The sequence below is a fragment of the Typha angustifolia genome, chromosome 5 (genome assembly GCF_048772165.1).
Source record: "Typha angustifolia cultivar Huaian chromosome 5, ASM4877216v1, whole genome shotgun sequence".
Lineage (NCBI taxonomy): Eukaryota > Viridiplantae > Streptophyta > Magnoliopsida > Poales > Typhaceae > Typha > Typha angustifolia.
This window is the reverse complement of record NC_133243.1, coordinates 3,157,082-3,169,707: the sequence shown is the minus strand read 5'-3', so window position 1 is coordinate 3,169,707 and position 12,626 is coordinate 3,157,082. Positions and strand designations below refer to the sequence as shown.

The window sequence follows — 12,626 nt, the reverse complement described above, 5'->3', positions numbered from 1 at the left end:
AAGCATGACATTGCCAAAGTCTCATAGGACCTGGCCAGCTGGTCCATCCCACACTCACAGTAAAAGCATGCCAACAAAAACATGGATAAATAGTTGAGGTGAGGACTTCTACCATTCATCACTAAGGATGTGGTAGAGACAACAATTTGATTGATTAAGGGGCAATAACTTGTAAGAAACTGAAGGAAAGGAGCTAATGGAGTTTGATGGTCCAAGAAAGAGGAGCTAATAGTTGAAGGGAAAGGAGTCAACAACTTAAACCATATTCCCTCAGTCTCAGGAAAAACTTCAGTGGGTCAGTAAGGTTATAAAGAAAGGAATAAGCTCGTAAACTGGAAGCAACTATAGAGTTTTAGCTTCAACTTGAAGACAGCCTAAACAAAAACTATTTAAAATAATAATGTCAGAAATTCATGATAGAGGATGTGTTCCAATGCCTCAATTACACAAATCAAGTGAAAGATGGTACTCAGAAAGAGAGTACCCTACTCAATTTCCCTAAACAACCTGTTGGGGTATGTAGAAGTATCAAAAATTCCTAAGGACAACTAAAGTACTTGCAAGTCGAATTGTGTAACGTGTGATAGCAAAACCTAAAATCAGGTATTGACTATTGGTCCACCATTAAAAACAACAGATCATGAGTTCCTGACCAAAAATGGGGCTCATGAAGCAAGCATCCTCAAAGAACCAATCACAACACACTTTTGCATCGACATTATCCAAAATAATAGGACTTGTAAAAAGAAAATGCACTAAGCATTCTGACGGAATTAACTCTCCTGATGTCATCTGCAATTCTGAGAAGAACATGTTCACTCCACATTAGTTTCCAAACTAAACAGGTAAACTTGTATTTCTAGATTGCACAGAAATATCAAACTGCAAAGAATCAGAATACTGAATGGTAACAGAAAAATATGACAAATCTTACGTTTGATCCTTCCATATTTGATCTTGCTTTAAAACTGGCAAAATCAGAACAGCATTCATAATTTTGGCCACTGCAACTGCATTACATATCTGAATACAGACGGCGTTAGATATTTGTCATCTAGACTATACTTAGAATCAGAAAATATGACAAAGAAAAGAGTATTGATAACAATACTTTGTACACTACCCTTTTAGTGCACAAGTATTAGGTACATGATCATAAGAACCGATAGGCAAGCCATTATTCAGGCAAATGTTTATTAGTCAACAGAATTTAAGGACCATGAATGAGAGTTTTAAGGTTCTCTTTGGCTTTTGCAAGCCTTAAGTTACAAAATTATGGTCTTATGACAACTTTAGTTTTATGTACATATTACATAAGAGTTCAATAGCAGTTATATGTTCAACATACAGCATTTGAGTACATGGAATTTTACAAAGTTTTCACTGATAGTCTTTAAGTCATATGATCTATGAGGTCATGAACTCATACAGGACTTTTAGGCCACATAAATATAAGGCTATATTGTGTGTCCATGACCTATGAGAAAAGGTTCGCAAACCAATAGAACCAAAAATAAAGTTTCCCTTGGGCTCAGATTTATATAAGACTCGAGAACCTTATGAGCTTATATTCCAAGGAGATTTGCGCCGTTGAGTCTGATTCTTGTTGCAGTAACAGTAACAGGGAGAGAGACAGAGAGTAGGAAGGGGGCTCGCCGGAAGAAAATGGAAGAAAGAGAGAAAGAGAGAGAGAGAGAAGAAAGAAAAAAAAAATCATTACTCACTTGAGGTCGTCGGAGGTCGAGATCGCCTTTTCTTGGTCGGAGGACATCACCAGACATCAAGGTCGCCAGGTATTTCCTTGGGTGTTGATTGGTTGGGTGGGAGCATAGAACAAAAGAGAAAAAGAGAGAGAAAGAAAGAGAAAACTGAGAAAGAGAGAGAGGCACCCGGAGGCATCATTATTGATATCCCTGAGTCGAATACGGGTTAGATCCGAACCGTATCTGGACAATCCCAGCCGTATCGAGCAGGATCGGTTAATCCTGGGCCGATACTATTGAGTATCAGCTGGACTGGTTTCAGCCCTGGATCGGGATCGGCCATAGCCGATCCCAATCCATTTCAGTCGATCCAACTTGGAATCGGCTGAAACTAGGTTCTATGATCAAAGCTCATAAAACCATGTATTAGTATATATATTAGTCCTAGAAGTATACAACTTTTATATCCGTAAAAGATGAAAGTCGCAGAAATCTGCTACAGTAATAGTGAAAATGTGAGATAGAGAGACGTAAGAGAGTGGAGAGTGAGCAGGAGGGAGGAAGAAAGAGGGAAAAAGAAGGGAGAGAGAAGAAATGGAAAAAAAGTGTCACACCGACAGTAAGAGGGAGAGGGAAGGGGAGAGAGAGAAGGAAAGAGAAGGGGGAGAGAAGAAAAAAAATCAGAAAACAATAGGGGAGGAAGATAAAAGGAAGTTTTTTATTGGATACGAGCCAACCCACCACTCTTGGGTCCAGGCGTTCGAACATATGGATAGGGCATAGAACGCCCCAGCCCAAGAGCAAAAAAAGCCCCCTGGCCCCGTTTGTATCCCCGATAATGAATCTTACTCGAACTTGATTTTTTTACATGTTTTTCTTACATTAGGACTCTTAAATTGTTTTAGGACATGGGTTAGCCTATAAATAAGTGTTGAGGCAATCCCTTTTGATTATGCATTAATTATTTGAGGATTATTGGTCTTTATCTTCATTTTTCTCGCTTTCTCTCTCGTTCAACTAACTCCAAGTTTTGGCCAATCTAGCTTTGATCTAGGAACACCATTAATTCCTTCCTCCTCGACTGATCGCCCTCCTTGTCCTTAAGCAATGATCCAACTTCTCCTTCTTCCCTTCTTTTGCTTTACCAAATTATCAACACCTACAAGTTACCTTCATAATCTGCCCAAGATTACCATGTAACCTTTACCCGGGGTTCTCATTTGTCAAACTATATCCTTTGCCCAAATCACTACCACTAGCACGTTCATCTTGTTCTTCTCATCAATTTAGCCTATTCACGTGCCCAATTTCCGCCACCGAATTCATATTCTACGCCTCGCCCTAGCCCAACCACCTATAATTTTCCAGAATTAAAGTCAAGATCAATTGAACCCCAATATGTTCTTAACCGGAACGTACCAATTGAACCTCGATATATTCAACGCCTCGCCCTAGCTAATTTTGACAGTTCCAACCCCACCACCTGCCCCTCAAGGCTCTCTAATACCTTCAAACCAGAATATGGAGCCTTTGCTGCCTCGCCAGGTATGGCCAAAGCAGCAAATATTGGCTTTCAAGAACCGATCAACGGCGGGTGCAAGAACTGGGTCAATTTCAAGAATTTCGACAAAGAGGACTATTGGCTAGAGGAACTAGACCTTGAACCACGTCGAGCTAAAGTAAAAGGAGAAATCACCATAAAATAGGGCCACGACCACCCCAAGTCAAACCTGGACGAGGATGCAATCTAGAAGGCAACAATGGGATCCAAGGCCAAACGGTGCGGCTAGATTTTCTAAAATTCAATGACGGAGATCCGGTTGATTGGCTATATCGTGTGGAGCAATTCTTTACCTTTCAAACGACGAAGAAGGATCAAAATGTTTTGCTCACAAGTTTTCATCTAGAAAGCTCAACCCTACATTAGTACCGAGCCGCCACTGCACACCAAAACTTGGATTCGTGGGAAATCTCCGACCTCACTAAATGATTTGGGACAGTGAGCTATGAAGATTTTGATTCTCTTCTCAGTAAGATAGTTCAGAGAACCATCATGCTTGCATATTAAGGAGAGTTCGATAAAATTAGTGCTCATTGCTTTCCACTATGGTCGGGTGCATTGTTAAAGAGTACTTTTATTTCAAGATTGCGGAGTGAAATCCAAGTGGACGTTCAAGAGCTTCGGCCACGAACCTTGGAAGAGGCCGATGAAAATGCCATACTCATGGGAAAAAGGCATCGAGGACTCTAAAGCCAAATATGGACTACAGGACCCAGCCGAGACATAGAGGTACCCGATACAGTTGAACTCATTGACAAGAAATTTTTCCATTGGACCAACGATTGCTGCTCGTACTCTAACATTTGCTGTCGATACACGAGGTGCCTCTTTAGACCTTAACGAATGTAAGGGAATGTGCAAGACCCGTTGTTCGTATTCTAACACTGGCCGAAGTAAAGGAGAGACGAGCAAAAGGTCTATATTTTCATTATGCAAGTGATTTACACTCAGTCACTGGTCGCGAAGCGACGAAGAGTGTGATGTTGATTGATGGGCAAGAGGAGGCTGAGAACATTGAAGTTGATGAAGGCGAGGAAGAGAATTTAGAGGAGGCATTGGAAGCGTATGTGGAAAAAGTCCACGCCGAACTCTCAATGGACGCATACTTGGGAGCCATCGCACCAAATACGCTTCGAGTAGATGGCCTGATCAAGAAGCATTGCGTACACATCCTCATCAATTTAGGGAGTACACATAACTAATTAGACTAGCGATTAATGAAGAAAATAAGATTAGAGGCGAAGCCAACTATTGGGTTTGAGATGGCAATTAGCGATGGCAACAAGTTTCAAGTGGACAACTTGTGCCGCTAGGTAGAGATACAAATCTAAGGCCATGAGTTGATCAGGATTTGTATCCTCTCGCCCTTCGAGGTGCTGATGTTGTCCTTAGTACTCAATGGCTTTCAAGCCTGATATGATTTGAACTTCACCGATATTGTCTCGAGCATGGATACACTTTAGGAGTGTCTTTGTTTCTTGTTTTAATGTTTAATTTTTAAGAAAATAAGTTTTCTGTAAGTCGTGTTTGAACGCGGGTGGAGTGCGTTTGAACGCGGTTGTGAACGTGGTTGTAAATATATATTGTGCGTTCGAACGCACTATGAACGCCTGCATCGCGTTCACAAATTCAGAGAAGTGGGAAACAGGCGCGTTCGATCGCGCGTTTGAATGTCTGCATCGCATTCGCAAATCCAGAGAAGAGCGAACTCGGTGCATTCGAACGCGATCGAGCACATTCGAACGCGGTCAGCAAAATTGTATTGTTTAGAGTTAATTTTGAATTATTTGGTTAGCCTCTAAAGAGATATGGATGGCAACCAGAGAATTATTATTGAAAAATTGAGTTTTGCCTTGCCTCCTTTGTCTTCTTCGCTCCCATTCTCTCAATCCCCGGCGACGCCGCTTCTAACCTCCTTCGACTGGCCAATCACCCTAAACCCTTAGGGGCAACCTTCTCCTCCCCCTTCTTCCAATCTATCCAACACTTGCCCTAACCCTTCCATCAACCATAACCCTTCCACCACCACTTTTCACCGGTGCCACCCCATTAACGTCGGTCCGCCTCCAACCACTATCATCTAGGATCTCGTGCCTCCATCCACTAATCAAGATCAGACCACCTTGACGTTCGTCCACTAATCGAACGATATCTCAAGATCCCCACATCCGATTCGTCTGAAACTTGATTTATTAGAAATCTTTTTTCTGGGGCTACAACATATCCAAATTCCACGTCGATCCGACGACGGCATCCTTCGAGATCTTATTACAAAGTTTCGTGCCAAATCTAGTCCAGATCAGAGAATTGGAAGAGATCGAACCTTAGCCTAAGGGAAGATCGTATCAAAGCCTAGGACCGATGACTTTTAATTTCAACCTTATATGGATGACGTTCTAACGAAACGGTAGAGTGGTGCGCCTTGATGGTGTTAAATCCCAGCTGAGCCCAACTTTGCGGGGCTGCCAAGAGCTAGAGGATGAACCTACTTGCTACAATTGGCTCAAGCTGAACCCATGACTTATCCAAGCCAAGGTAAAACACCGAAATTGATTAGATTGTTGACTGAATCTTTTGGTTTCTTTGATGAACCTAAAGGGCTACGGCCGAGAAGAAGTTCAGATCACTGCATAGGGATTGTGTTGGGGGCTGAGCCAGCCAACGTAATACCTTAGAGGTAGGCATGTTCAAAAGGAAGAAATTACAACAAGTGGTAGCGTAGATGTTAGACCAAGGGATCATCCGACGAGTGCCTACTAGTCGCTAGTCTTACTAGTGCGAAGAAAAAAACAAAGCTTGACAATTTTGCGTCAACTATCGGTTAAATACCATTACAATCAAGGACCGGTATCTAATATCAATAATAAAGGAGTTAATGGACGAGTTAAAAGGAGCATCTTCCTACAGTAAATTAGATCTATAAGCCAGCTATCACCCCATCCTGATTGATCCAACCAATGTGCACAAAATAGCCTTTCGAACCCATGATAGCCACTATGAGTTCTTGGTCATGCACTTCAGATTGACCAATACTCCATCAACCTTTCAAGGGTTAATGAATGAAGTTTACGGACCTCTCTTATGACCATACACATTAGTTTCTTTGACCATATTTTAGCATACAGCAAGAATTTCAAAGAGCACTTACGACATCTTTAAGAGGTGTTGAAGATTTTGGAGGCCAATTCGTTGAAGGTGAAGATGTCCAAATGCTTGTGGGCAAAGCAAAAAGTAGAATACCTTGGTTAGATAATCCCAATGGAAGGAGTAGCAACCAATCTGAACAAAGTTGCATGTATGATCGAATGGCCACAACCGAAGATCGTGCGCGAGCTTCAAGGATTCCTCGGTTTGACGAGCTATTATAGGAGGTTCGTAGCTGGTTAAGGGAAGAGCCTAGCATCCTAACAGCTTTCCTAAAGAAGGATGCACTCAAGTGGAGCGACAAAGCTACGATGACTTTCGAGGCACTAGGGCTGTCAAAATAATCAAGCCGGCTCGAGCTCAGCTCGATAATGCTCGATCAAGCTCGGCTTGAAAATAGGCTAAGTCGAGCTTGAACATTAAAGCTAGGTTCGAAATTAAATTCGAGCCAAGCTTGATCCCGAGCAAGCTCGATCGAGTCGGCTCGATAAGGCTCGAATATATATATATATAAAATATGAGTAGTATCGAACTAATATTAACCATCAGATCAAAACCCTTTCACCCATTTAAAATTTCAGCCATTATTTTCTGACACAATTATTTTTATTGTTTGTAATTTATATTTTGGTTGCTTGTAGTTTTATAACCCATTTATTTTTATTGATTGTAATTTATATTTTGGTAATATTTATATATTTATAGTTGAATTAGGTGTTATTTCAAGCTTGATTCAAGCCTAAATTAATTCAAGCTTGCTTAGGCTCGAAAATGGTTTGAAATTGATAATTGAGCAGCTCGTTTAAGCTCGAAATTGGCTCGAGTTCAAAATTGGCTCAGATTGAAATTATTTCAAATCAAGCTTGATCACAAAGATAAGCTCGAAATTAATTTCAATCCAAGCTTGATTAGAGCCAGGCTCGATCAAGCTCGGCTCGTTTACACCCCTACGAGGCACTGAAATCAATAGATATGTTGGCACCAATTTTGGTGCTACCGAACTCCACCAAAAGCTTCATCATTGAATGCGATACTTCAGGAGTGGGAATAGGTTCTCTTCTCATGCATGAGGGCAGATTTGTAGCCTATTTGAGCAAAGCATAATCCAAAAAATCGTAACAACTCTTGATATACAAGCAAAAGATGTTAGCAGTTCTGCATACAGTAACAAAATGGAGACTGTGTCTAATCAGGCACCGCTTCATCATCCGGACTAACAAGAAGAATCTTCCCTACTTCACGGAAGACATATACACATGCTAGCGCAACAACGATAGGTCACAAAATTACTACAATACGATTATGAGCTGCAACACAAGAAGAAAATGAAGAATCAAGCTAATACAGTCCATGATTAGCCAAACCCACCACCCTCCGATCCAAGCATTTGAACGCCTGGAAAGGGTATTCAAATGCCAAAGCCCGAGAGCAAAAAGCTTTGTTGGCATTCAAACAGCCCTAGCACCATTCGGACGCCCAACGATGAAACCTATTCGAACTTAATTTCTTTAGGTGTTTTTTTTGTATATGACTCTTTAATTGCTTTAAGACGTAGGTTAGCCTATAAATAGGTGTTGAGACAACCCCTTTTTATTATGCTTTTATTATTTGAAGAATATTGGTCTTTATCTTCATCTCTCTCGCCCTCTTTGTCTCTCATTGTTGTGCTTACTCATCATCTCATCTTCCGTTCTACCAAGTTATCAACACCCACACAATCTGTCCTAATTTACTAGGTAACCTTTACCTAAGGTTATCATTTGTTTACTACGTAACCTTTACCTAAGGTTATCATTTGTTAAATTACGTCATTTGCCAAAATAACCACCATCAGCACGTTCATCGATTTAGACTATTTGCACGCCCAATTCTACTATCGAAATCTTATTTTACGCCTTGCCTTAGCCTAACTACACATAAATTCCAAGTGGCATCGTTGGGCAAACCTTGGACAACCTCAAAGCTCCATCAATGGTGAACACAAGATCAAGAAAGAATACAGAAGAAACGATGCGCATGGAAAGCGATGCGCCTGTCGCAAATCAAGATCCAATCGATGGAAGATCGGAGGATACTCTGATAACCCCAAGCCACACTAAAACACCCTCTTCAGTGATAGAAACCATTATCCAATAGTTGCTGCTCATAACACAAAAGAAAGCAGAAATGGACAAAGAAATGTGGATGTGCTGGAATTAATCACAGCCCGACTATCCAATTCGGCTACCCCATAACCAAAGCCTTCAATGTCAATTTCAACGGTACCAGGCCCTCAAATAGCTCCAAACCAGAATATAGAACCTTTGCTACCCCGTCCAAGTATAGCTAGAGCAGCAAATATTGGTTTCCAAGAAACAATCAACGGCAGGCACGAGAACTGGCTCGAGATGAGGTAGAAAAGAGGAGAAACTACCATAGAATGGGGCCATAACCATCCCAGATCAAACTGGGTTGAGGATCCATATGGCAACCATGGGATCCAAGGGCAAACAGTGTGGCTAGATTTTTCAAAGTTTAGAGACGGAGATTCAATAGATTGACTATATCGTGCGGAGCAATTCTTTTAACTTTCTAAGAACACTAAAGGATCAAAAAGTCTTACTTGCAAGATTTCATCTTTAAAGCTCAGCCCTACATTGGTACCAAGCCGCCGCCGCGTGTGGAAACTTGAATCGGAGAAATCTTTAGTTTTGGGCTCACTAAACGGTTTAGGCAGCAAGCTATGAAGATTTCAATCATCTACTCACTAAGACGGTTCAACGAACCACTGTGCTTGTATATCAAGAAGAATTCGATAGGATTAATGCTCGTTGCATTCCACCATGGTCGGATTCATTGTTAAAAAGCACTTTATTTCAAGATTGCGGAGTAAAATCCAAGCGGATGTTCAAGTGCTTCGACCACAGACTTTAGAGGAGACCTATGAAGATGCTATACTCACGAAAAGAAGCATAGAGGACTCCAAAACCAGATACGGACTGTTGGAACCAAGGGCTGCTGCTGCAAATTCTAAACAACGACCACCCTTCGGATCTCAACAGATGTAAGAGGAGGTGCTAGACCCGTTGTTCACATGTTTGCTGTGACGAGCGATATACACCCGATCATCGGTGCGCGAAGACAACAGGGAGTGTGATGTTAATAAATGGTCAAGAGGAAGCTGAGGAGATCGTTGAAGTTGAAGAGGGCGAAGAAGAGAATCTAGAGGAGGCATTGGAGTATGTGGAAGAAGTGCAAGTTGAAATCTCATCGCACGCATACTCGGGAGCTATTGCACCAAAGACGCTTCGAATAGATGGCTTAGTCCAGAAGTACTGTATACACATCCTCATCAATTCAAGGAGTACACATAACTTATTCAACGAGCGATTAGTAAAAAAATAGGATTGGAGGAGCAAACCATTGGGTATGTGGTAGCGATCGGCAATGGCAACAAGCTCCGGGCAAACAACTTGTGCTATCGGGTAGAGATACAAGTCCAAGGCCACAATTTGATCGTCGACTTGTAGCCTCTCACCCTTCGAGTTGCTGCTGTTGTCCTAGATACTCAATGGCTTCAAAGCCTATGACTAGTGACTTCTAATTTCAGCCGTATGTGGATGACATTTGGACGAAACGAAATAGTGGTGCACCTTGATGGTATTAAACCCTAGCTGAGCCCGACTTTGCACCCAATGACAGGCCTGCCAAGAGCTAAGGGATAGACCTACTTGCTACAACTAGCCCCAGACTCCTAGCGAAGGTAAAATAACAGAATTGATCAAATTACTGACTGAATTTTCTGTTTGTTTGATGAACCTAAAGGGCTGCCACCAAGAAGAAGTTCAGATCACCCCATCGAGATTGTGCCAAAAGCTGAGCCGGCCAACATGAGACTCTATAGGTACTCATATGTCAAAAAGGAAGAAATTACAAAGTTGGTAGCCGAGATATTGGACCAAGATATCATCTAACTAAGCCGGAGTGCCTACTCATCGCCAATATTACTAGTGAGAAAGAAAGATGAAGCTTAGCAGTTTTGCATCTACTACCAAGCTTTAAATACCATTACCATTAAGGACCGGTATCCAATACCGATAATAGAGGAGATGCTGGACGAGTTAAAAGAAGCATCTTACTTCAGCAAATTAGATCTACGAGCCGGTTATTACCAAATCCGGATTGATCCAGCCAATGTACTCAAAACAGCCTTTTGAACCCATGATAACCACTATGAGTTCTTAATCATGCTCTTCGGATTGACCAATGCTCTAGCGACCTTTCAAGGGTTATTAAATGAAGTTTTTAGAATTCTCCTAAGACAGTTTTCTTTAACGATATTTTAGTGTATAGCAAAAATTTCCAAGAGCACTTGCGACATCTGAGAGAGATGTTGTAGATTTTGGAGGCCAATTCATTAAAGGTAAAGATGTCCAAGTGTTTGTGGGTGGAACAAAAAGTGGAGTACCTTGGTCATATAATCTCAGCGGAAAGAGTAGCGGCCGATCCAAACAAATTTGCATGTATGATTGATTGGCCACAACCGAAGATCGTGCATGAGCTTCGGGGATTCCTCAATTTGAGGGGCTATTATCGGAGGTTCGTGGCTGGATATGGAATGATACGAACCGGCTTGATCCGATTTGTAACGGTTCGGAACAAAGTTTACACGGAACTTTCTAGAGATATTCCGGAGGATCTAGCCATTAGATCAACATGAAATTTTTATAGGTAGCCCTGGGAGAGAACTTTCCAAAGAATCTAGTTTCACCTAAATCGGATGTGTAGATCGAAATATATCTTCGAAAAGGTAGACAAAAGTAGGAGGGTCGAACCTATGAGATTCAGATCTGCACGAGATTTAGGATCCGTGAGTGGAGGCACAAACTCCTAGGTACAAGATGGAGGTGATGACGGAGTGGAGTCCGAGTAGTTGATGGAGATAGCTCAGTAATAAATGATGGTGGTAATGACTTGCCGATGTGGATGTGATAGATAGTTGAAGGCTATGATTGGCCTACAATTGTGGTAGCGATAAAGATGAAAATCATACGGGAGGTAAAGACAATTAAGATAGAGAGACGAAAGGGGAGAAGTAGGCTTGCCCCACGAGATTATGGAGATTAACGGAAGAGTGAGATTAGAAGCTAGACAAGACCTTGCCAACGAAAGTGGTGGCCCTGATTGGTGAGGAGGGAAGAGGGAGATGTAAAGGCCGACAGCCTAGTTGAGAGTGATGCAAGGACAAAAGCCAATTTATCTTTCTTTCATGCATAACGTATAAGCCATAAGGCCCTATTTATAAAGAATAAAACATTAAAAGTCCTAAACAAACTTAACTAAACTAATCTTCCTTATCTTTTTCGAATTAGTCCTTCGTTTCGCCACAGATAGATTCTAAATCTCGAGAAACCTTGAATACATAAGTTATAGATCAAGACATCATCGATCTTATCCAAGTAGTTTCATAATATTCGGAGACCTAATGAATATCTTCTAAATATTTTCCCGAAAATGCGCAAATTTAGATTTAGCTAATTAAATAAAGTTCTAACCTACTAAGACTCCAACTAAACTATAAAAGCAAATAAGATTAATATACTCAACCCATTGAGCCCAATGTCCCCTTGATATGACCGAGCTAATCCGGTTCGCGTCATGGAAAGATCGCAGCACCCCTTACAGCTCTCCTAAGGAAGGATGCATTCGAGTGGAGCATCAAAACCACGGCAGCCTTTGAAGAATTATAATCAACGATGACAACGGCACTGATTTTGGCTCTACTCAACTTCACCAAAAGCTTCATCATTGAATCCGATGCTTTAGGAGTGAGAATAAGTGTTATTCTCATTAGCGATGCTTTAGGAGTGAGAATAAGTGTTATTCTCATGCAAGAGGGTAGATCAATAGCCTATTTGAACAAAATATTATCCGAAAAATTGCAGCAACTCTCGACATACAAACAAGAGATGTTAGCAACTCTACACGCAATGACAAAGCGAAGATCATATCTAATCAGGCGTCGCTTCTATCATCCGTACTGACAAGAAGAGCTTTGCATACTTCATTGGACAACATATTGATAGATACGAAACGTCATCTTCAATATCTGGATCGGTTGTAGGAAAGTAATCCGCGCAATCGAGGAAAAATATTCACTAGATATTCTCCCGTAGTCAGAAAATTACGAAACCAGGGGTGATCGATCCATAACTTCCTGATCTACGTTTTTGGTATTT

At 41.3% G+C, this 12,626-nt stretch overlaps 1 protein-coding gene across 2 annotated transcripts in view; it reads right to left on the bottom strand.

Annotated features, from left to right (window-relative positions):
- LOC140760446 (protein PECTIC ARABINOGALACTAN SYNTHESIS-RELATED) overlaps positions 1 to 12,626 on the bottom strand; it is a 39,561-nt gene that overhangs the window by 10,604 nt on the left and 16,331 nt on the right. For both annotated transcript variants that reach the window (XM_073097383.1, XM_073097384.1), the window contains exon 5: positions 935 to 1,023. In XM_073097383.1, coding sequence (XP_072953484.1) covers positions 935 to 1,023 — 89 coding nt within the window. The remainder of the gene's footprint in view (positions 1 to 934; positions 1,024 to 12,626) is intronic.